Genomic DNA, 26,431 nt, shown 5'->3' on the forward strand with positions numbered 1-26,431 from the left:
ACATTTCTCTCAGGCTGTACCTCCAAACATAAAAAATGTAAGTTGCTAAACCAGCTATTTTGCATTACCCTACAAATCCAATTCACTGTATTGCTGTGTCACGGCAAGGGAGTTTTTGCAAAGTAAGTTAATTTCTCTGTCAGGAACTCAGAATTTATTGCTGCACAAAAATACAGCAAACGACCCAGAAAAAAAGAGTTAATGCCACAGAGGTTTAAATAAGCAAAGAGAAAAACAGAAACTTTCAAGAACATTTTTCTGTGTATAAATGTTGGGCATTGTTCAGCCAGTAATGTGAAGAAAAGAAAAGAAAATTGTGAATCATGAATCAGAGATTTTTCCACAGACATTTATCAGCCAATAAGATAAAAAAATACATCATACCTGTTCCAGATGACTGTTCCAGACACTCTCTGCATTTCTCCCAGTGCTGCCAGCAGCAGAGACGACTTCCCACAGCCCACCTGACCCACAATCATCGTTAGCTTTCCTGACAAAGTTCATCAGAGAGACAGTTTTATGGTAAATTAACAAGAAACCTTTTAAAAAGAGATAAACTGAGAGGCTGCATCATAGAGACATTGCTGCTTTATTTCTTAATGTTTACCAAAGGGAATCTTAATGTCCACGTTGGACAGTGTTGGGGGTCCATCTGTCCAGGTGAAATAACCACTAGTTATCTAAAAACAATGCAGAAATTCAGACATGTCAAAAAGATAAAAAAAATCTGTCTTTATAAAAAGCTGTTAAAATGTAATACTTTTAGAAATCTGATGTAAGATGTGCCTCATTTTTGTTTAACTTGGTAAATCACTACAGAAAATGGAGGAAATATCTTTAAAGTCATTATATTTTATAAAAAATATACTCACAGGATTTTAAATTTTGATCCAGAATATTTTTTTTTCTTTTTTTTATAACTTTCTGAATTGCAGAGGCCATTAAACAGATTTTATTTAAAGCATTGTTTTAGATGTGCAGAACATGCATTGATGAGACACTTGAGGCCAATTAGTTCAGCTTTGAAGAGCTGGAATAAAAAGCTGTCATGCTCCTTTATGATATTGATGGGTCTGCTGATAGATCTGGTGAAAAATAAAAATTAATCACATTTTCTGAAGGACCATTCAGCAAGACAAGTAGTAGAAAAACCTCCCAAGAAGCTGATGAAGAATAACAATGTCAATCTTTGGAGCCTGTCAGGTTCGCAAGACAAGGCAAACACACTGAAACACAGGGTAAAATGACATTTTGGCTCCTGAGAAAAATATTTTATGCTTTTAGCTACATTTTCTTGAAAGACTCAAAGGATAATCAATCCATGTTTAGTTACAGAGCACTTTACATTCCAGAAATGTGCAGTTAGTAGCAGTGACGTTGGTTTGAAAGGTTAGGAAACAATTGTGCTGCTGGTGATAAGGAGACCATAGAGATAGACATAAAACATGTAAGAAGCACATATTCCAAAAATCCTGGGGGTTTAAACTATTGCCACTTATGATAAAAAGAGAAAAAAGCAAAAGGTGTACATTAATTTTAATTTATTAATTAAAAATAAATGAAAGAATGAAGAATTAAAAAATGTGTAAATACATAAATTACTGCTGGAAAATGTTTATTTAAATATATACGTACGTATATTGTCTGTCTACTTTTACATGTACATGAACTTTGATGATGTCCTATTCTTAATCTATAAGGTCCAATTGGACCCACCCAGTAGCAACTTTAACTAGTCTGTGAGCATCTTCCTCAAAGTTTAGGAGTGTGTTCAAACTGGTGCCGGTCAGTCAGGTTTATTTACAAACTTTATACATCAGCAGCCATGGAAGTGATTGTAACACCAGAATTCATCGACTTGGTGGTGTGACCCAATATGCAATGAAATCTTTAAAGGTCACCACTAGAAGTAAAATAAAAAGACAATGTAAATACTTTTTTATACTCCTTTTATTTAATGAAACTGCAAACTTTGTATCACCTGACCTTTAACAAAAGTTCAACTTATACAGGTTTTCATGCTTTTACTGCAATCAACCAATTCTTCCGCAACAAGTCAAGTCTTGTTCCTGATCAGTTCAGGGAAAAGACAAACTGAACCATCACCTTGATGCAGATGTCTTGGTCCACCTCCTGGGATGGACCGTCGCCATCCTGGTCCCCCTGTGAGCTGTAGTTGTTCCACTCGTCTCTTGGAGGGCGCTTCCGGTTCACCACCTTCATTGGCTGGAGGTATCGAGACAAAAAGGAGGAGGACGACGAAGGGAAAGGCTTAGAGGATGACTAGACGAGGGTTGTATGATACCCGGATCGAGAAGGAGGGTTAATGGTCAAAGGTAGCGGTCGGGTGGAGGAAGAAGAACACAATCAGCGCTAAATAACACAACTCAGACAGAGCAGAATGGAAGTAACAGTGAATTGAATGTTTCCCCCCTCGTTTTTACAGTAAAAACAGCCAAGTTTGGGTTTACCCACCACTGCCTGGTATCTGTTTTGGTTGTGGTTGCTGCAGCCAGAGGACACGGTCACTTTGGGCTCCTGTTCATCTCCAATCTCATCGCTTGAGAAAAACTCACTGAGCTTCTGAACACTGAAAAACAAGCGAGTTGAAGTGAGAATTAAGGAAAACAAAGTAACTCCTATTAAAACAACTGATCTCTCCAACTGCACTGAATCCTGATTCAAGAACTGGGTCTCGGGAAAAGAAAACCTACTTGAAAAGATGTGATGAAGCTTCATAGGGTTTCTCTTTTGCTACTTTTTTTTCCCTGCTCAAAGAAATATTTCTGTCATATTTTGCAAAGACAAGCCATACAGAGCTGATTTCTTTTCATTTCCTGGCACCGATAAGTGTACTCTGTCCCTAAAATAAGCATCTCTGAGGATCACAGCCAGCTTTCCTGTCTGCAATGGGATACGCCTGAAGAAAAAAAGTTGTCTTGCACAATTTGCGATCTGTCTGAGGAGATGGTCTTTCAGGTGAAGTGCCCTCATTATTACCTGAGTAGTGATCCTCACTCACTTCAGGTAACATCCTTAGAACTAGGTAAGTGAATTGTTTTGCTTAAACTTTTTTTCTTCAAGGCATAACTAATCACTTCAGGAAATTAATTACCTCATTTTATTTTACTTTTTACATTTGTGTGTGACATGCCTTGCCTTTTTGCTCATGCTTTTGGGCAGCTTGCAGTGCCTTTTACAAGTATTCATAGCCCTTGACCTTCCAAATGTTGTTACATTAAAACTACACATTTGAATGTATTTATTTGGATTTTATAGCTAATACTGTTGGAATAATTGTATATAGATTTATCTTATATTTTTTTCCTTTTCTTTAATTTGACTATTTGATCCTTTATAACCTTTCATGATGTATGTGTGAGTAAGGATGTGATGAGTTTGTCTGCAGGCAAGGATCAAAGGTGGAGCTGAGAAGGAAGCAGTCACAGATGAGGAGGTCATAAAGAGGAAGGCTGATTGCGCTGAACAGAAGAGACTCTGATCTTAAGATGGGGGAGACTGTGGAAGTGTGTTGTTACAAGATAAGGGTGTTTATGACCTGTATACGTTGCAGCTGTTTTTCCCATCCTTAGAGAGCAACGTTTATTGTAACTAGGGAACCCCGAAAGATAATAAAAAGAGAGGTGCGGACAGATGGTTTTCAGAGTGGTAGGTGATTTGTAACTGAAAGCACATTTCTGTCCGTTCTCCTCGCAGCGAGTAAAATAACTGATTCTTTGTCTTTCTCTTCTTTTTGTGATGTTATAAGTATTTTAGGTTGCTTAAACCTACAGGATTTTATAGCTAATACCAACACAAAGTAGTACATAATTAGAAAGTGCAATGAATAAATAATCATCAATAAAAGCCAGATTTCTGTCCAAGAAAACAGCTGTTCTCCAACCTTGGGTTATGGATCTCTGTACCTCCTCCAGAGTAATCATGGCACCCTTTGCTGCTTGATATTAATGCTCTTTATAACAGCATGTCAGTTGATGTGGGCAGCCATGTCTTGGATGGTGTGCCATACTCTTTCCATTTTAGGATGAAAGATTGGACTGTGCTCCTTGAGACTCTCCAAGCTTGGGATATTGTTTCATAACCTAATCCTGTTTTAAACTTTTGAACAACTTTACTCATGACTTGTCTTGTGTTTTCTTTGGTTTTTAAGATGCTGTTTGTCGAGTAATGCTCCCTAAAGAAAAACCTATGACGCCTTACAAATCAGTAGTTTTAATACAGATATTATACAGAGGTGCATTCAATCCAGCCATTAGGCAACTATTTTTATTAAAGGGTTCAAGGGTAAATGCATACTACACTTCTCAGATATTTTGGGGTTAAAAAATTGGAAAAACACAATTATCCAGCACTTTATGCATCCTTGTGCAAAATAAAATACATTGAAGTTTGCGGTAGTAAAATGATAAAATGTGGAAATGTTCAAGAGTTATAAATACTTTAACAAAGCAGTGTAGGGTATCAAGAAATTTTTTCAGTTAATTTGCTTTGACAATAAAAGCATGTAGGCTTACAAATGGGTTTAATATCCATTTCCTCAATACAAAGACCTGCCTACAGATCAATGTAATGAGCAAAGCTCTATAAGCAGTCAGAGGGATGACAAGATTAGAGACTGGTGGCCGATGGATGCACAGCTGCAGCCTGATCGCAATTGATGCTTCGGGTGTCAAAGTAATTGTAAAGCTCGTGGCTGAAACTAATAAATCCTTGGGTCATACAAAGAAAACGGCAGAGAACTGATGGTGTTAGTTACATGATCCAATAACGAGACTGCTCCATCAGCTGAAGGAAAAAGGTCAAGTGCTTCATCTAATCAGGTTGCTTTTCAGCACTCTGCACATTCTCAGGTGGTTTGCAGTTTGACTCCCCCTTCAGCAAAACTATCCGTTGACATTTATTACTGATAAATGCTTAAAACACTTGTGTAAACAAGCAGAGCCTTCTTGGTGCTTCTCACCTCACAAGGGCCTTGACGGTGGAGCGCACCACGCTGGAGAGGAGGAAGAGCGGGGTGACCAGAATGTGGAAGAGAGACAGGGAGGCGAAGGCCACAGCTGGGGACAGGTCAGCGTCCTCGGAAATGTGGACGTGGACCACAAATGTCTGCAGAATCACAGTGTGGGCAAAATGTCTAAGGTTAGTCTGAAATAAATCAGTTCACTTCTGTGAAGCTGACAGTCAGGTGTGACCAGTTCAAGCGAAACACTCTCAGAGGCAAACAGATCTGCCATTTAACTGGTGTCATCCATTAAAGGAGGACTGAATCAGAGATGAATTGTTTGTCTACATGTGTCCCTCAGAGTCACCCTCATTCCTTGGTGTGTCTCTGCCTTTTCTGGTTTTGTTTAACCTCTCAAGTCAACAGCCTTGAAGCACTTCTATTAATGCAAGAAGGATTTAGTGTATTGTCAGGTCACACTTTGGAGTGTCACTCTGAAATGCTTTTGAACATTCCGATGTTGTCTTTGCTTTACCACGGGGCAAACACACACAGTTATGAACTGCATACTAAGTACACTACTATGTTAAGCAAAGAAAAAGGTAATGTGAAGTGAAATAGCAGGAAAACTCACTGTCAGCACAGCTGCAATCGGGATAGCTGCATTCATGAAAACTAGAAGCAGGAAACACAAACTGGATTAGGATGTGAAGACTTTTCCAGGATTGACAAGCAAAAACAAACAATATGAGGCAAAAAGAGAAGATCTCGTAGATTTGTATCTGATAAGTTTTAGTTTTCTCATGTAAGCATATAGGTAGATTTGATTCTGAACATAAAAACACAGGCATGAAATTGCTATTATCCCTATCAATCCCTTAAAAGAAATGTAACTGAAGCATTTTTATTTATACTATTCATTGGATCAGTTTCTAGGAACGTCTAGTATTCCTTGAGTTTCTGTTTCCTTCGAGTGTAAATATGACCATAACAAAGAGGGTGCAAGTGTGATCTCTTTGTAAAACAAATGTTGAATTTGTGGAATATCTAGAAAAGCATATCATACCCACTGTTAAGTACGGTGGAGAATCTGTGGTGCTCTGGGTCTGCAGATAATTTGTTATCATTTTTTAAACATAGAAAGGTTTTACATAAACATCTGGTGGACTCTACCAGAAAACTGAAAAATGTTTTGTCACCGTATCTTTCAGCAGGGTGTAAATGAACAGAGAATGGCTTCACCAAACATATCATCAACCTCTTTCTGAGGCCACCTGAGTTCCCAGACCTAAATCCCAAAGGAAAGCAGTGGAGCGAGGTAAAGGGAATAGGGCATAAAAGAGTATCAGGACTCTGGATGATCTAAAGAAATGGAGCAAAGAGGAATAGTAAAAAATAACCTTTTTCTGTGTGACACAAGGTTGTGATGGACAAGAAAAGGTGCCATCCTGTTGACCAAGAAGTGCTAAGAGAAGCAAACCCCAATTATATGTAACATGGGATTATTTTCTTCAATCAATAAAGGCACTTCAATTTAAAGTTGAATTATTTCCTAACCTTTCAGTTTGAAAATATACATTTTCAAACACAAGTATTTATTTTCAGGCTACATACACTTCTTTACCAAGGGTGCCAACACATTTATCCACATCTGCAATGAGGCTGTATTAAGAATCTTGTAGTCCTGGGTTTAAACCTTACCTTGTCAGAGTAAAACCTTTGTGTTTGTGCTTCCTTATAAAGTTTTCTTTAAAGGTTTCAGGACAACACACAGCATGCAGGGAATATTAAAATCAACATAAAAAAAATGTGTTATCCCACACATTTACAGCAAGATAAATGTGTTAGTTACAGCAAGATAATTATGACTGCCCGTCTTAGTTTGCAGTAATTGATTTCAGATTGAGCACAGTCTATAGCTGAACTGGAGCCAAACAGACCACTGCTGCTGCTGCTGCAGTTCCTTGAAGATGACAGTCAAAGGCTGGGGGAAATTCATCAGCTTTGAACAACAGTTGTCATCGGGTGTTTTTGAGGAATGAGAAATGATTAAAAGTACAATAAGCAACAACAGAAGCAATGTCACCCGGGGACAGGTTGGTGAAATGTGGACGTCTGCAAAATCAGTGTAGGCAAAATGTCTAAGGTTAGTCTGAAATAAATCCATTCACTTCTGTGAAGCTGACAGTCAGGTGTGACCAGTTCAAGGTAAAAACTCTCAGAGGCAAACAGATCTGCCATTTAACTGGTGTCATCCATTAAAAGAGGACTGAATCAGAGATGAATTGTTTGTCTACCTGTGTCCTTCAGAGTCACCATCATTCCTTGGTGTGTCTCTGCCTTTTCTGATTTTCTTTAACGTCTCAGTGTAAAACTTTACTTGTTCAGATATTGTTTTAGTTGAATCTATACATTTTCTGCACAATTTGTATTGAACAACTAAAGGTTGCATGGTATCATACTGGATATTGACGTGTACAGGGCGAAGGCCTGCAGACTGGTGAGCTCCTTGCCCCTCGTCTCCTCCACGCTATCTCGGAAGATGTGCTCCCATGCGTACAGCTTCAGCAGCTTGATGCCACGCAGCAGCTCATTTGTCTTTTTCAGACGCTCACTGGAGTATTCCTGAAAATGTGAAAGTTGTAATTGAAGTCTGACGCATGACGGATACAAACCTCACATGTAGGTTAATGCAAGTGTAACCACAGGAGTATTCAAACAGTGTGAATCACTGAGGTAAAAAGCTTGTCCTGTAATATACAAAAAATCTGAACAATTCACCAATTCTGGCATCTCTTTACCATAATCATTTTAAGATTGTTCTTTCTAAATTTTTAAGGATTCAAAATATTTTGCCCAACGTTCAGTGACATCTTTTTTCTTTTAAAAACCAAATATTATATTTTAATACCTTGTTTAGTTTACCATAAAACATTTCAGTCCACTCCAGTTATTTTTGACTGCTTTAAATATGATATCTGACACTGTTAACAATCCAAAGGTAGGAATGATGAACTATATTACAAGAGGTGAACATAGATTTTCTTAAGATATTTTCAGTCTAGAGGACAGAACATGTCATCTGTGGCTGATGTATAAGACCAAACCATGATAAAAACTGTCTGAGATAGTGATGCCTACAGAAAATACTCACCAGGGTATTCTTTTGTGTTTGTGACAGCTTTGTGGCCACAAAGTATTGAACAGGAGCTAACACTGCGATGACTGTGGCTCCAATCAAGGCACTGATTCCCAAGAGGTAGTAGAGGAGGATCACCCCCAGAATTATCTGCCCACACAAAAAATATAAAGTAGAAGGGAGGAAAGCAATTTTTAGTGCTGTTGCTTGTGGTTTCACAATACCTCTTAGTAACCAGGTTACTGCACTGCGCCTATAGAGTTTTGTGACCTAGAGCATGCAGGACGCAGCATTTTACAAGCAATTTGGTGCGGTTCAGGCTTTTTATCCCATACAGGATACTGGAAAATAACAAAGGACAGAGAAAAAGACCTTCTATCAGTTCTAGGCTTTTATCTAATGATCTGGTCTGTGAAAGGTCCCAGGATGTTTCAAATATAACCTCAGGTGTACAGAAACACACAATAAACTGAACATTGTCATTATTTATGACACAAAAATTATTTATTTATAAGAACACCTTTGCTTCTCCAACTGGATTTAAGATAAACAGCCAGATGCTGCTTTTCAAACTAACCAATTATCAACTGTGACCATCATGATAAAATGATCCATTTGAGGACCCAACAGGTGTGCATTTACGTAATGCCAAGCAGAAAAGAAATCATCATTGACCTTGTAATTAACACTTCCCATTAATGTGAGAAAGGGTACAAAATGGGCGATTCTAGGATCCGACCTTTAGTGGTGGGATAGCACTGGTTTTTCTGTGCTAGGTCCAGATTCTGGATGGTGGAGACAACAAAGAACTGGTCCTCAGTCATCTCAGACAGCAGTTAAGCACTGGACTGGGCTTGTTTTGCACACAGGACCTGGGTACGTTTCAGACATTGATTTAATCATTAACTCAACTGTACACCCAACCCTTCCAAAGTTAATATATGAGTCTATCTAACACTAATGAGACCATGTTGTTGAATGAAGAATGGGCTAAAATTCCTCCACACTATCAAAAGATGGTTTCCATTTTGACCTCACCTTCAATAAATGATGAGAGAGTGGAATCTGTTGTGTTTTTGTCCATTATAAGCTGGTCAACACTAGGTAGGGTTTATTATATTATGTTCCGTAAAATCTGACAGTTGAATGAGGGTGCATTTTCTTTTAACCATGGCTGCATGAGGTGAAAATAACTGTAGCCACTTAAAGGACTGCTTTATTTACCAGAAAACAAACACAGCAGTTTACATGGGAAGAAACATACAAAGGGAGACATGACTTTGAGATTCATTAAAATTCCCCACATAGCTGTGTTCCCATTAATGCGCATAACTACAATAAACCTCATGTAAACCTGTTGGTGGCTTTGCTCCATCCATCGCTATTGGCATCACACTAATTGCATGCTGGCTTCAGAAAATGACACAAAACCAGATGGAGATGGATGTGACAGGGCTCACACAGTACACAGCCACACAGCACATGCAGGACTGAGAGCAGCTTTTCAAAGGCATGAAAGCTTTCAGACCACAGAGCTGCTAGCTAGGAGGATCAAGATAAAAGCAAGGAGCTCTACCTGGAGATTTTTGAGATCATTTTGAAGGGAACAAGTCTAAACTAAGTTTCTTCATAATCCAGGCAGCGGGGCTTGCATTCTTTTATCTTAGACCCATACCATGGCTAATTTATTATGTAAAACATTTATTTCCAGTACCTCTGTGTGTGCTGTCTAAATAAAAAGGAAAAGCATTTGACAAGACAATCTTATTTTATTTACCCTAGGACACAATCTAAATTAGCTGGCAGTTCCATCTTCCATCTCTCTCATTCAATTTCTCATCTTTACTCCCTGAGTGACGCTGATAATGATCCCAGCACATATCCAGAAGGATGATTTATTCCTAAAATGCCCCAGGAAGGGGGAGGATGGGGAAGTGAGAAGACGGTCATGGCATTTCAGGTGGGAGAGACAAAAACATGAAGATGTGGGATGCTCTTGATCCTCTTTCTGTATACACTGAAGCTTCTCATAACAGGAAAAGCAATTGCATGTCGGATGTTATTAGAAATGACAGATCTCAAATAAGATTCTTGTCACTTTTTGTCTTGGTTGACTGTCGTGCTTTACTTGGACAGATGTTAGAAATTAGCTGTCAAACCTAAATGTCAAACATTTTGTTTGAACTTTGTTCTTGTAATATACACTGCTAAAAATTAAGCCAAATTGTATGATGTAAATAAAAATTGTCAAAACTATGGAGAGGTGGCACGGCGCTGGTGGTGTAGGGGTTAGCGAGCAACCACATATAGAAGCTATAGTCCTCAAAGCAGCCGTTCCGGGTTTGAGTCCCGGACCTTTGCCAAATGTCTCCGCCTCTCTTTGCCCCTCCTACCTGTCTGCGTACTATCAAAATAAAGGCCTGTAGTGCCGAAAAAATTCAAAAAAAAAAACAAACTGTGGAGAGGTGAATTCAAAAACGCCCCAAAAATAGTTTGTCTGGTCCCAGTGTGTCTGTAAGCATGCATGACAATGATAATGATACTGTGGATGATAGGATCTCCTCCAAGATCTGGACCAGGGCATCACTGAGCTCCTGAAGAGTCTGAGATGTGACCTAAGGGCGCCAAATGCACCGACCCGTAATATTCTATGAGATTCAGGGATTGTATTGGTCAAGCGAGGGAATCAGTGGTTTGTATGAATTAGTTCATCCTCCAGGAACTGCAGGCATGATCTAATTGTGTTGTATGTTCCTGCTGAGTCTTTTCCTTTCACATCAAATAAAAAAACAAGTTTTATTAGATATAATCATTGCACATAAGTATACCTTAGTAAAGAAAATCGGAAAAGATGAGGAGGGAAAATTGTCAATTGCCTCTTCCTCTTTGAGTTGGTTGTCTCCTCACTGCCCCTTTAATGCTCCTGTGGCTAATTTCTATAAGTATAGCTGATTAAAACTATAACTGATTTAAAAATGATGTGTTTATTCATTTGCTTCTAAAGTGGTCTACATGATAGAAATTTTAATAAGAAATACATAACCCTCTCACTAAGATTGTTGCTATCTGCCTTTAAAATGTTTCTTGTACGGCCATTTCAGAAGACAGACATTTAACAAGTAAATTTTTACAGATATGACAATGATGGGACACTAACCATGGTGGTTTTGCTTATAATGTTGGCTGTTAAGATAAATGAGTGAAAAAGCCAGAATAAATTTCTGACCCATCAAAGACCTTTGGTGAAACTCAAAAGCTCTCTGACTCATCAAGTACCAGCAGAAGTCAGTATAGACGATGAATTCTAATGCTGCTTTAACATATGAAATACCAGCAGGCTTTAAGTGCCCATGACAGATGTAGGCCAGACGCTTTCTCAAATGCTGTTTGATTCATGTTAATGGCTGCATTGCTATAATGTCAGCCTAGCTGGTCATTTGTTTTTACCATGGATTTAGAGTTTGATTTTCTATGTTCACATAAAATCCTGCAGGGAAACGTTAAATACAGATTCACTGCTGGTTGTGTGTCTGCATTACAATTCTTGCAGAAATAAAACAACAGCATGAACAAAGGCAATCCATTGAGTTCAGCCTACCAGGAAATGAAATCAAATGGTATAACTGTGCATGCTTTGCTTTTTTTTTTTTTTTTGCTAACAAATATGGTCAAGATTTTGTTTTACACTCCTGAGAACTAGTGTTTCATCGTTTTAGCCTTTGGACATAATATTCTGTTCAGAATATTTTTCATTTGGAAAAATAACATGTTCTTCCTAAATTTTTTTCTGCTAACAAGAGATAAAAGGGTTATTTTGTCAAACAAATAAAACAATATATGTCCAAACTGATTTAGATAAATTGATTTAGACTGTGCTGCTAATATCTGGTGAAACAAAACTGAGCAGCATTGGTTTTCAACAGGGACTAGTGAGCTCAAAACCCAAATGACGAAAGAGCTTTTTTTTTAAAAGATTTTGATAACAAAACATTAGAAATATACAGTTATTTAATACTGCTGCATCGGAAAAGAACAGCTCGACTAATGGTGCAATAATTTAGTGTCTAAACTGATAACTCAATATTTTTTGGAAGTTTTCTTCTAAACATCTGAACAGTGAAAAACGCTTTGCATGACTAGGTGGTTTAAAAATGTTGCTATGTAAGTAATAACCAAGGAAATCCTGACCCAATCCCAAATCTTGCCTCAGAGGCCTGATCTGGCATTTTTAAGTGTGCTCTCACAATGTGAGAGCCTTTGGCTAAACACAGCTCCTGTTTAGAGATACACCGATCAAGCTTTTATCAGCAGATCCCAATTTACATTTTCCTTTGAAGTCTGACCTGATCATTCCTATTTACTTTTAAAATACTACAACGCATATATACTTGTGTTTTCATAATTTCTTTTAAGTCAACAGTTAAATGACTCTGACCACTAAATAACAATCTGAGGCAGGTTGATTGAAAGAAGAGCATTTATGAATCCAACCGAAAAAGAAAAGGACTATAAAATTATCCCCATTTATGCATCAAAGCATATGTCCCTAAGCTTTATCTGATTTTTATAAACTCACAACAAAATGCATCAAAGAACGTGCTGAATAATAAGCTGAATGCTACTAAGCTTAAAGGGTTACAGTGATGACGCCAATAGCTTCGATAGCAAATATCCAGGCCTATATTTTTCATGTTGGTGCTACATAAATAAACTGAATTGAATTAATAGAAATTCATGCGTGTTCATGTCTCTAAATCATCTAAATTCATTTACCTCCTCACATTTTCTCTATCCAACTGTTTGTCTCCATCTATGTCTTCAGGAACAGGCTACAAGCAAATTCAGCACAGCAGGTATACTAATATGCGATGATTATATGTAATAAAATTTGTTTTTTATTTGATGTGGAAGGAAAAAGACTCCGCAGGAATATACAACAAAAAATATCTGTTTTCTACACCTATGAAAGGAAAAGATAATTCACAGAGGGAACTCTGAATTGAACAAGTTTCCTGTGCTGATTAATTTCCAACCATTATTGAACCTCTGGGGTTTGCTGAAACAGTAGTTTCATTAAAAGCTGTTTTCAACTCTCATATTCCTTGTGAGCATAAGCTTTTGGGACCAACTAATTACATGAAAATCATGAATTTTTACAATTCTTACAGAGGAAAAATCTTTCAAAGAGAAACTTAAAGCTTCCCAATGGACAATTGCAGTAAATCAATTTAACTCCATCTGTGGCCATAACATCTAGCACTAAGACTTAATTTTTCTCATCCTCACACCTTTTGGTTTGCGTTGCTTTATTTTCCATTAATCATAAGACCTGCTGAGTGAGTCCTATACAATCAAACAAATCCTTGTACTAAGATGTGGAATAACAAGGAGATTATGGTGTTACAATACAAATGCAGTAACAAAACAGTCCTGTGGTAAATATAATACTTTTAAAACAAAGCTTAGTAAGGATGCCAAGGGAATGGAGCATCTAAACGAATCAAAGTGCCGCACAGAAAGGAGATTATTGAATGTATACTGGAGTCTATGCTTCAACCTTCTGCTTACATCGTAACAGAAGCTTCCTACTGTTGCTATGCAGGAAAGAGCCTACAAACATGTTGACAAAATGAACTGTAAAAGCATGCACATCCATGCAAAACATGTTTCCTACCTGTACTGGCATGGCCCACAGGTTAGGACAGAGGAAGAAGAACCACATGAGCTGGTTAGTATCTATGGCAACCAGATTACAAATCTGAGCGACGGTTAGCTCTCCCATGGACATGTTGGACGTGCACAGGCGCATGATTTTGTTGTAGATTTTAGTCTGGAGGGAAAATAAAATATTTAATGTCACATGTAACCACATTGCATAGATTTAATTCAGATTTGATATATACTTTAGACTGATAAAAGTATTAAATTTCCATATTCCACCGTCCACCTGATTTGACAGAACTGGCAAGGAGAACATTAATCAGAGAAGCAGTTAAGCTGCCAAAGGTAACTCTGGCAGAGCTGCAGTGATCCACAGCTCAGGTGGGAGAATCTGTTGACAGGACAACTAATAGTTTTGTACTCCACAAATCTGTCCGTTAGTTTAGTGGCAAGAAGAAAGCCGGCCAAAAGAGGTCCAGTTTGTAGTTTGTCATAAGCCATATATAGCGTGTCTGATTTCCACACACAGTGATTTCTGTTTGTGTCAGCCATTCTTTACCATCTAGTTGACAGATGGATAGATGAAGCTAAATAGAAAGCAGGGCAAAGAAAACTAAGCCCCTGCTTAGGGCCCCCAAAGCATCAGGGGCCTCCCATAAATGTTCAAATTTTACCCAGACCAAAGATCTGAAAGTTTTAGATTTGTTTATTGAGAATAAAAACACTATTAATTTTATTTGACAGTTTCAGCATAGAAAGATTAAAAGATTTTTAAATTGTTTACATTTTTGATTGAAGATGTAAAGGAACAGGCCCATTTACTTTGTAGACGGGCAACGTATAATCTTCATTGTTTGATTGTTGTGTTAACAGTAACAATTTGATGCTAAGAGTTTAATTGTTACTTTGTTTTTGAACTCGGTTAGTTCACAAATACATCTCAGCAGATAATAACCAATTATTGGTAATTGCTTTTAAGCTCAGCTAATTAAACTTGGTCCCCTCTCCCAGATTCCAACAAATCTGTATTACTGGAACGCTGTTTGTCATGCTGATATTCTTAACTGAAAGAGGGGCCCAAAATAAAGATTTGCTTAAGGCCCCATGCAACATTGGGCCAGCCCTGACAAACAGCTTTCCTCTAAACATAGAGCCATAGGTACCATGGAATGGTTTACTCAAAAAAAATTAAGGTGCAAGAATGGCCTAGTCAAAGCCCAAACATAAATCCAATTGAAAATCAGTGGCAAAAAGGAGCAAAGGAAGCTGTACACAAATACACTTTTCAGATACTATTTTGTCATTAAAAGAAAATAAAACCATGTGTTGTTTTCCTAAAATATTACAATTAGACAGTTTGTTAACATGCCTAAATATGAAGAAGTTTAAATAATATGAATACTTTTGCAAGGCAGGTTGCAACACTTTATGGATAGTCATTGTCTTTGAAACCATCAACAATAACTGAACTGTAGACTTTTACATATTTATATAAAAATAAATTCATATAAAAATATTCAATGTCAGCCAGTGATGGAGTTCACATGAGAGAGAGAAAAATGGGTTTTAACTTTAACAAACAGCAAAAAGTGATTAAATATTAACATGAGCAATGATTTGCTCATTTTAATACAACAATGACATCACAAAGTGACTATATGACTTAAACGATGTTTTTAACTAATAAGAATGAGAAATGTTGAGAAATAAAGTCTTTGGTGCTCAGCATTTGTGAGGATCTCCCAGACATCTCACCTGTATGGCTCCTCTCAGGTTTATTCCAGTTTCGATGGCCACATAGTAGGAGGCCTGGAGGAAGGTCCTCTGCAGGAGCAGGGCAATGAAGAGCAGCACTGCCAACACGTACGCATTCTCCAGGAATTCTTTGGAGGAAATGAAATAGATGCCGAGGAGCTTCATCTGAAAGCACAGCAAGCAGAGGGAGATATAGAAATATTGATTGATTCATCATCTTTGTCAAGCTGGAAATTCAAGGTCAAAGAGAAAACCTCAGTTTTAACAACACTGTTTCTTATGTTAGTGCAATACCCAAAAAGAACGCATTTCATAAAGAAGATAGCAAAGTATATCCTTCAATGTTGAATTAATTCTGCAGTAGGTAGAGATCATTCTTTAAAGATTATCACTGATGACTGGGTAACATGTGCCTCAAGTCAACAATATCTCACATTTTCTTTCTTTTCTCAGAGATACATTTTCTTATTGCTGCAGTGAAGCTACTTTTTAGCTTCTCCGCCAAACTGAGCTGCTCTTCTGACTACGTTCTTTGATCGACTCGAGAGGCCTTTTATGATTCTATAATTAAATTTTTATATTGCAGCTCACGTCTGCTTGCCTGTGACAAATACTCACCATTTCTTTGGTGCAGAAAAGGGCCGGAGTGAAGAATCTAAGAAGCTAACAGAGCTCCAGCAGCAATAAGTCTCATAAATATTTGAACAGGTTCACATTAGTGCACAGCGGAGCAGGTGCATGAGGAAAAAGAGGACATCACACTGTTCTCACCAAACTATGACCTTTAAGAGGCAAAGAAGAGGTTGTGGAAAGCATCGGTCTTTGATTGTTTTACTATTCATTATCGTCAAAATTTCAAAAAATCGTCTTTAATTGTAACTAAAACCCTTTTAGTTCATTTGTTTTAATGATGTTATTCTGTTCAATTTTATGCAAAGTGGTGCTGTTTGGAAGAACCCTCACCGGTTGCTGGATGGTGCGATTGTCTTTGCTGATGTGGTGAACGATACCAGAGATACAGAGCGGGCCGACAAAGCCCAGCAGGTCTGCCATGAAGCGGAACGTGATGCTGAGAATGAGAGGCCTGCCGAAGGCTTTCCTCAAAGCCAGCCAGATCCGCGTCGGACCTTGAGGTGAAGTGCCCTGAGGCTTCTGAACAAGAAGTTAAAAAACTAATTAAAAGGCCACCGAAATCAAACATATCAACATGCTGAATGAAAGTATTCAGGAATTATTATAAAATGCCACAATGGCATAAACGTTGTATTAATATATGACTGTAACGATGTATTTGAACTGTTCTTAATTTGTGGTGCATTAATAATACAACATGATCTATTTTAAGAAATCTCAGCTTAAATTAATGGTGCTTTTTCTCTAATCCATAGACTCAAAATGATATGTACAGACTCAAATGTATTCATACACCTTCACTAATATTTTGTTAAATGTCCCTTAGCAAGTTGCAGAAAACACACATACGTTGCAACCATTAACAAGCTCCTGGTTCATTCAAATTCATTTAACTTCATTTAGAGCAAGTTGCTTCCTGTTCAGGCATAGTCCACAGATTTTCATTAGGGTTGAGGTCAGGGCTTTGCAAAGATGAATCCAGGATCTTAATTTTAACTTAGTTTATCCATTGTGTTGATACAGGTTCTCAGCCTTCCAGGACATAACAGTCCTAATTGCATAAACAGAAGGCAACTGGAAAAGAAACAAAAAAAATCTTTCAGTCATAAGATCAGTCACATTCTATTAGGTTTGCTTCATCCAGCACAAACATCTTTTTTATGTGTGTTTCAGATGATTGTCCTGTGAGAACAAGTTGTGACCAAGTTTCAACCATATAGATGATGATTTATGGTGAAGATAAAATAATTTGGTGTCATTGTTGTTCATTAGTCCACCCACTTTGTAGAATTCACCAGTGAAACCTAAAGCTAAACAGACCCTCAGTATGATCATGCCATCACCATACCTGGTGATTGTTACAGTGCTCTTAGGTTTAAAAGCCTCTGACCTTTTTTCCTCCAAGCAATATTCTTGTTACTATGGCACAATAGCTTAATCTTTGTCTCTTCTAACCATACATTTTGTCTAAGAAGGCATTTGCAAAGTCAGGTACATACATTCCAATTAATCCTAACCATTGAACAGTTCAGTCAGATTCCATTATTTATTCGAATTGGATAAAACGTTTTTCCATCTAAGGAAACCCAGCAGATTGCATCGAGTCAGAGATTTGTAGCAGTCACTCCTCCCAGATGAGCATGTAGCAACAGTGGACAGTCTCTGGAGTTGACTTTGCAGCAATCCCTCATACTGAGCATGCATGTAGCGACAGTGGAGAGGAAAAACTCCCTTTTAACAGGAAGAAACCTCCATCAGAACCAGAACCAGGCTCAGTGTGAGCGGCCATCTGCCACAACTGACAGAGAGTTTGAGAGAACAGAACAGAGACACAAAAAGAACACAGAAGCACTGATCCAGGAGTACTTTCTATGGGAAGGAAAAGTAAATGTTAATGGATGTAGCTCCTTTAGTCGTTTCATCTAGAAAGAAAGAACAGATAAACTCTGAGCCAGTTTTCAAGGTTAGAGTCTGAAAGAGAGCACATAGAGTTAGTCACAGTAGAAGCTCAGTCAGTAGCTATGTCTAGGAGAACGAAAGGGTTAAACACTGAAAGACAGGGCCAAGTGGATCATCGGTAGAGGGTGAGCATTAAGTTGTTGCCAGCAGAAGCTCGGATGATGCCCCTCTCCAGAAAGGTGTCACAGGTAGACACAGAGTCAGGGCAGGTGTAGCTTCTAGGAAGAGAAAAGAGAGAGAACAAAGTTAAAAGCTGAAATAACAGCAAATAATGCAAAATTGGAGAGTAGTGTGAGAATATAGCGAAGAGGGTGAAAGTGGTCATTATGTCCTCCAGCAGCCTAAGCCTATAGCAGCATAACTACAGAGATAGCTCAGGATAACCTAAGCCACTCTAACTATAAGCTTTATCAAAAAGGAAAGTTTTAAGACTAGCCTTAAAAGTAGACAGGGTGTCTGCCTCACGGACTAAAACTGGGAGCTGGTTCCACAGGAGAGGAGCCTGATGACTAAAGGATCTGCCTCCCATTCTACTTCTAGAGACTCCAAAGATTAGTTAGGGTGTATGCACTATTTTGACACTCTGAGCATTACAAAAAGAAGTCAACAATAAATTCAAACTCGATCTTTGCTTCTTAAAATCCTACAGTTCTTTTTTGCATGATTTCACCATGGTAAAAAGATCTAAATAAGTCATTAATATAAAATCATGCCAATCACGAGGGGATGCAAGCTCGTTTCCCAAACTGTATTTGCTAAACGGAGCTGATTTGCTGTGGGTGATTGGCGCTTTTTTATCTTTAAATGTTTTTTTTTTTATCTGAATTGCACACATTAATCCTTGTCTATTAATAATATATTGCTCCATTACGGTTATGACACCAGCTGGTGGTGAAGACAGCAGTAAATTGGATCATTTTGTCTTGGTAAAGATCCTGCCTTTTCTCCAAGGAATGTAACTGACAACGCAACTAAAGGAAAATAAACTTTCTAAGACTTTTAAAAGAGCAATGACAGAGCAAAAGATAATAATTGTGAGGGCTCAAAAGCACAATTAAGTGAAGTGCTAGTGCTCCAAATGCAGTAGAAGCCTTCAAAATGAGCAGAACTTCATGACCCTAATCACTCCCACTACATCAGAGGATGTGATGATTAATGGAAAGTTTCATTGAGGTGCTGAGTCCCACAGATGTGAACAGCATTTATAACTACTGTGGAAATAATGTCATCAGTGGTGCAGAACATCAGGCAGCAAGTAAAGTCAAGGTTATTGCTATTTAAAAAAATTCAATAAATAAATAGAAGTCAGTTTGATAATTAAAAATCCATTTGGGGTTGTAATTTTTTCTGAAGACCAATCAGAGGAAAACATCTGGACTGTTATTGCGTGTGTGTGTGTGTGTGTGTGTGTATCCCTGTGAATATGAGTGAGTCACGCTGAGATCTGTGAGAACAGACAACAGACGTGACTGTTATCATGTGTCTCCATCTTTCCATTCGAGATCCTACTAAAAGTCAGTTTTCATGCGTAACACATGTCATCGGGAGCATCACAGTTATGCACTCAGACACACAACTTCTGCTTCTATCCCAGGTTCAGCTAGGAAGGTTTCTGTTTCCTTCTCACACTCTCTGAGCGTCACCAGCTTCCCATGAAGAGTGGAGCTTTCAGCCCCTCAGAGGTCGGGATGTCACCTCGTTCACAGATGAATGAGAATGACCCAGCGTCTTAAGACCTCCCTCTAAGTGCCCCGCTGCCACCACCCTTCCCCGCCACTCCACTGGGATCTCTCAGTCTCGCTCTCATCCTTCACTCCTGCCGGAAGGAAGTGGAGTAGCGGTCACACCGGACACACACACAGCAGTGACGACTCTCAGATGAACTTACAAACACTGGAAAACAACGACCCTGTAGAGGAGGCTCTTTACGTCTGACTCCTGACACGTGCTCCAAAAGTAAGACAGAGGGAGTCCCAGAGAGGAGTAAATGAAGACAAAGGAGGGAACCATCTTAAGCTCAGAGATGCATTAGTAAAATATAGAACAGGAATAGCGCAGGGTGAGATCATAAAAGAGCCCAGAGAGAGGAAAACTCTCTAAAACTGCTTAATATCCCAACTAAACTGGTAACGTTTTTCTGATCACTTTATAATACACTTACATATCCGTCTGGAGATTTTCTCCAGCAGCATTACACATATGTCTGTCAGTTCAGTAATTATTGTACACATTTTTTTATGAACCTTTTCTTTTACCATTAGAGAAACAACAGCGGGGTGTTGAGTGCACAAAGGGCAACAATTTAAGAAATACATAAATCATAAATTTATTGTTAAAAATATACAAAATAATATTTTTATTTATTAATTTTGTCAGCCTGTGGGTAAGGCTCACAGATAGATAAATAAAAGAAATAAATGCATGATGACCAATATGTATTTTTTAAAACAATTACATATGCGTTTTAGAAATAAAATGAATATTTTAATAATATTTACAGTACATATAGAATTCAATGTACTGATAAGGAATAGGCGGATTACCTAGGATATACCTAGGTTTTAAAAAGTTAATTTTAGGTTGTAACATTCCTACAGTTTAAAGTCTTTTTAATGAGATGACAGAAAGCGACGCAATTTTCTCTGGCTTTGTTGAGAATAGAGTACTACTGAGTTGCCACTCTTCCAGCTGGTGTTCACTGCTGGTCAGCTGGCTAAAAGAAGGCTAATGCACTTTTCCCCTGCGCACCAGAAAGACAAATTAGCCTGGTTGCAAAAAATTCCAGTCGTGTAAAATGTATACAGTGGAAGCTAAAGCTGCTGACACATTGTTTCCTAAAGTGACATGAATGTTGCCACATAGACAAATGTGTTATGCATGTATAAATGAGAGGAAATAAAAGACATTTTGTATAAGATCAAGTCATCTAAAATATTTGTGCCATTTTGATGTGCTCAAGGCTGGAATAGTTCATGTGCATTGGGACGAAAGGTGTGGAGTTCACAGTCTTCAAATGCGTCAGGACAGGGTACACTATTTTTGCAGTGCCATTACTGTCTCATCTTAGTTTTGCTTTCATAATTATAAATTAACTGACCATCTGGGAATGAAATTGAAATGTTCTAAGTGCTTCCAAGTCGTCAGATATATATTAGCAGAATTAACTAGACAATAGGACATGCCATCAGTTTCAATTGTGTTACTCTAGAAGGAGAAGAAAGTCTGACGGGTATATTTTAACAATAAATACTTGAAAAATTGGAACTACGTTTAGATGTTTTTTCTTTGTTTATTCTATGTTGTTGCTTTAATCTATATATCATATATAAAATAAGTATAGATAACATTTTTATAAATTCAATGATAAATATATTATGCTAGTTTTACAGCAGTAGGAACTTTTTTTGTTTGTTTTAAATAAAAACATTTTGGAAACATTTGTAACATCATGGAATTTTTACTTATTTAATCATACCATGAGGGCAGTGGAGAATTATACCGCTCCATGCTTACAGTGACTTAAATGTGGATTGTACAGATTTAAAACATTGGCAGAGCCAACAGAGCAAAACATAATTTTAGCTACAATAACTAGAGTTACAAACATTTAATGTTTTTGGATCTCCACATACAATAATATAGCTTCTTAAAGAAACAAATGAAAATGCAAAACTATAAGCCAAACATACTCAGGGTGATGTGCCATATCAACCTAGCTTGGCAACAAATCAAATTAGCAGCCACTTCTAAAAATATAAACTTAATTCCAAACATACATCCCTAACCCAGTATTGTTTATTTGTATTATCTGTCACTTTTATCTCATAAACATGTAAAATACTACAAACCAGTCAAATAATGCAAAACTGCAATCCAGTAACACCATCAATGTAATAAGACCAGTAAAACACCTCAAACAGTGCTAACAAACAAGCAGGTTGTAACATGTTGCAACAACTCTAAAAATTGTATTATAATCTAAAATAAACAGACAGCAATGAAAATAAACTTTGTGCAAACACAGATACAGGACATGCCTGATTGCATTTTCCTGTTTACACTATTGGAAAGCTTACTGCATGTCCAAATAAAGCTTAATATTCCCCAGAACAGACTGGGCTGAATCATCTCATGACCTGCTTTCAATATGAGTACAGCTGAATAAAGTAGGACTCCAGGGTTCAGAGGTCATTTCATGCACATGTCAGACAGACTGCATCAAAGATATTCTTCTGAGAAATTAAAAACACAAAATATAAAGAGAAAAACAAATAAACAGCATTTAAAAGATGTAAAGTAGGGGCATCCAGGAAAACAAACAAGTAGCAAGCTGAACACATAAATAGTTAGATTTTCTTTAGAGTGGAGTATCTGATTTTGGTCCTTACTGAAGATAATTAAATCAAAAAAGAACAGCAGCTTTGTTTTACATTTGAATCTTGTAACGGTGATTCTAAAACAACACTGTTTTGCAAAAGTATTCATACTCCTTAAACTTTTGGTATAATATATGGCAATACTATTTGATAGACCAACAAGTAGTGCATAACAGTTTGAGCCAGTTTTGTACATCTAGAGACTGAAAAGGCAGTTTGTTATTTTTTTGCAAAGAGCTTAAACTCATTCAAATTGGATAGAGGGCATCTGTTGTCATACATTTTCAAGACCTGCCACAGATTCTTAGGGTGTATTCACACCAGGAAAGTCCTTTGGTCCGCTTGTTTGGTTCGGACCAAAAGCGAACTTTATTTTTTCATTTGGTGTGTTTGTTTTCACATTGTACTTTTTGCAAGTGAACTATTACTTGTAAACAAAGCCACGCAGGTGACGTTCATTGTTCCCATTGGACAGAAATGACGGGGGCGGGACAGAGCACAGACCAGGAAATTTCAGGAAAACAGCTGTAGACGTGCTGCGTGCAGTACCTCTGTTCTGCATATTTGTGCCGTTATTACAGCTGCAATATTATTGTTAGAGTCAAGAGCAGCTCATTCAACACAGACTTTGAGACGTTCCATTTATAATTTTGGAAACCCGTAGGAGAATGCGGGCTGAACGCCAACGTTCTCTACGTGCCTTTTCCCACAAAAAGTGGGTCTCGGTCCGGTTGTTTGGTCCGGACCAGGGTTCGCTTGAGTGTATTCACACCTGCACAAAAGGTCCGGACCAAGGGGGGAAATGAACTCTGGTAAATTTAAAGAGGACCAAAAGTGATAACTGTGAATACACCCTTAATTACGGTAAGATTCGTTTAGATTGTAGCACATGCATATGCTTTGATCTGTTACAGAGGTGGGCAATTCCAGTCCTCAGGGTTGACAGGTCTAACAGGTTTCCTTCCAGGATTGTCCTGTTATCAGCCCCATCCATCTATTCATTACTATGACCACCCTACCTGTCCCTACCGAAGAAAAGCATCCCCACAGCATGATGCTGCCACCACCATGTTAAAAGGTGGGGATTGTGTTTTCAGGCTGGTCTACAGTACTACTTTTCCACAACATGTTTTATAGCTTATTTTCAACAATGGCTTTCTTCTCGCCACTCTACCATAAAGCCAATATTTATGGGGTGCATCACTTTTGTGCAGCTCCTCAAGAGTTAACATTGCCCCTTAATAGCTTTTTTGATTAGTGCTCTCTTTGCCCAGTCTGTTAGTTTAAATGGACAGCCACATCTTGGGCAGGTTTGCAATAGACTAGTTAGTGTCTTCTAAAATCTTTCGATTTAACTGGATTTTTTCAGGGGTATCAAAGTAAAAGGAACTAAATACAAATCCACACCACACTTTTTAGATTTCATTTGTAAATAATTTTGAAAACCATGTATCATTTTCGTTGTACTTCATTTTGGGGCAACGGTGGTAGAAGTTTGTCCTGTAACCGGTGGGTTTCCGGTTCGAAAGCCTGCTCCATTTGTTGTTCCATCAGTTGTTGTGTCCTTGGGCAAGGCACTTCACATGCGTTGCCTGCTGATGGTGGTCAGAGGGCTTGGTGGCACCGATTGTATGACAGCCTCACTTCTGTCAGTCTGCCCCAGGACAGCTGTGGCTACAATGTAGTCTACAACGGCTCGTGTGTGAATGTGTGGTTGAATAGGTGAATGACTGATTGTAGTGTAAAGCTCTTTGGGGTCCTCGGACTAGATAAAGCCCTATACAAGTGCAGGCCATTTACCATTTATCATTTCCACATTATGCGGAACCTTGTGTTGGTCTGTAACATAAAATCCTGATAAAGTACATTGATGGTTTTCACAGGATAAAATTTGAAAAAGTTTGAGTTCTTTGACTACTTTAGCAAATCCCTGTGATACAGGAATTTCTAAAATATGCAGAGTTTTTAATCTATATTTATCCTGGCCTTTATTATAAACTAACAGAAATCTGTATTGTCTTGTTATACAATATGGAGATCCGAACTTGTATTCTGTGACCAACAGCTCAAAATTTAACTAAAATTACATAGGGAGCTCCTTTTAGCTAAGATCTGAAGCAAAACAGACAAAAGCTAATTTAACAGACATTACTTATGATGTGTCCTTTTAAATATGTGATCTGTGGGTTCAAAGCCTTTCCACTGCAGTCCTGGTACATCACAAAACAACCCCTCATTGCTCAGAGAAACCCACCAACCAGTACTCACCTTCTGCTCTTCAAATTCCTGGTGGAGGTTTATGTAGTTCGTCAGCGCCCGCATGGCGATGGGGAGTTTGCCAATGACCTTCAGGTCGATGGGCCGTCTGTGGGCAGAGGTGATGAACGTGTTCATCCACCAGTAGGTGGCTTTAGAGAGCAAGTTTACAAAGGGCTGCAAGAAACGAACGCCGAGGTCCTGGAGGTCTTCAGGGGGCTTCACTTCTATTGGATTGGCGAAACACATGTAGCGCTGCGACAGAAAGGAGAGGTTTCACTGTTGCTCAAGTCACCCCAAGACATGGCAACAAAGGCAGACCCAAAAAAACTCAGAACCAAATCAAACCTGGAACATTTTTGTTTGGATAGCTAAAACACAAAAGATGTATTATTTAAACACACTGTCATTAGTGGGCTTAATTACAGCTGCTGGAAGATTATTTTTCTTCATTGTGCATAGACAAGTTATCTTATAATCCTATGACGAGTTGGAAAAGCTCAACAGTTAATATGAACCTCAGGTGAAGCTTTTAAATGAAATAAAAGTTAACAGATTGAAATAATTGAAAAGATAAGGTTTTCACACTGTCAGGACAGGATAATGTATTTTTTATAGGCACATGCATCTACATGAATAAAGTAAGGTTTACAATATTAATACTTTTATTTAAAAATAAATATTTTATATATTTAATATTTGCATATTTAATATTTAATATTTATATTTTTCCACATGATGAGAGTAAATCATAACGAATAAAATCAGAAATCAATCACTGACAGTAGGAATCACATAATCATTTGAGTAATATTTAATTTGGATAACTACATAACAATTACAGGTCATATGAAGGCCAGAACACTTAAATCCTTATACAGAGAAGATAACAAATAGAGCTCTGACAGGCTGAGTGCAGGGCATGGTGGAGTTTCACCCTGGGGAGACATGCACACAAACAGATGTGTGCTCAGAGCTGGGGTTAACACAGATAAACACTCTAAAGTATCCAGAGGAAAAAGACAGACAAATGCACACTGCTCTGGCATTTTTTTATGCTCAGAAAGGGTCAGGCAGCTAGCTGTAAATGTCAGAAAATGAATTATCTTGAAGTGAAAGCATTACTTTTTTTTTTGTGCAATCAATAAAATGCAAACAAATGGCACGATTAGGATATCACTTGAAACAAATTTAATGTCAAAGGTCTGACAGAACTTTAAACTGAATGGGCCAGATGTTAGCTGTGGCTCTTGCGGGGGTTAATATATATATATTATTTTACTTTTTTTTTTATTTTCTTTGACAGACATGAAAGTTTTATTTTGATTTTATCCTCTAGTCAGTCCCTCAACTTTCTCAGAAAAACATCCACAGATTTTGTCATTTTGCAGGACATACAAGAAGGCAAGGCAAAAGACTGGAAAGTTATTTTTATAACTTACTCCTTTGGATCATTCGGAACATAAGGAAAATCCTTTGTTTGGAGAGAAGAAGGTGACGCTACCAAAAGTAACTTATTATGCCAACAGTGAAGAATGCTGATACAATCCATGTGTGCCATGAATAAAGATTAGGAAGTCAAAAAAACCCTGCTAGGACCATTTCTTCCAACAATTAAGGTACAACTTGGTAATAATCTGTGAATTTTCAAGCTTGTTAAAGCACTGTGTCACAGAGAAAAATGATAAA

The 26,431-nt window shown here is 37.9% G+C and overlaps 1 protein-coding gene across 1 annotated transcript in view; it reads right to left on the minus strand.

Moving 5' to 3' along the window:
* abcc8 (ATP-binding cassette, sub-family C (CFTR/MRP), member 8) overlaps positions 1-26,431 on the minus strand; it is a 97,088-nt gene that overhangs the window by 50,130 nt on the left and 20,527 nt on the right. The window contains exons 6-17 of the mRNA XM_047392076.1: positions 24,755-24,997; positions 16,482-16,670; positions 15,519-15,683; positions 13,777-13,932; positions 8,118-8,252; positions 7,426-7,588; positions 5,598-5,638; positions 4,982-5,127; positions 2,476-2,590; positions 2,107-2,283; positions 608-680; positions 385-490 (exon numbers count right to left, since the gene is read on the minus strand). Coding sequence (XP_047248032.1) covers positions 385-490; positions 608-680; positions 2,107-2,283; positions 2,476-2,590; positions 4,982-5,127; positions 5,598-5,638; positions 7,426-7,588; positions 8,118-8,252; positions 13,777-13,932; positions 15,519-15,683; positions 16,482-16,670; positions 24,755-24,997 — 1,709 coding nt within the window. The remainder of the gene's footprint in view (positions 1-384; positions 491-607; positions 681-2,106; positions 2,284-2,475; positions 2,591-4,981; positions 5,128-5,597; positions 5,639-7,425; positions 7,589-8,117; positions 8,253-13,776; positions 13,933-15,518; positions 15,684-16,481; positions 16,671-24,754; positions 24,998-26,431) is intronic.

This window comes from Girardinichthys multiradiatus, chromosome 2, assembly GCF_021462225.1.
Source record: "Girardinichthys multiradiatus isolate DD_20200921_A chromosome 2, DD_fGirMul_XY1, whole genome shotgun sequence".
Lineage (NCBI taxonomy): Eukaryota > Metazoa > Chordata > Actinopteri > Cyprinodontiformes > Goodeidae > Girardinichthys > Girardinichthys multiradiatus.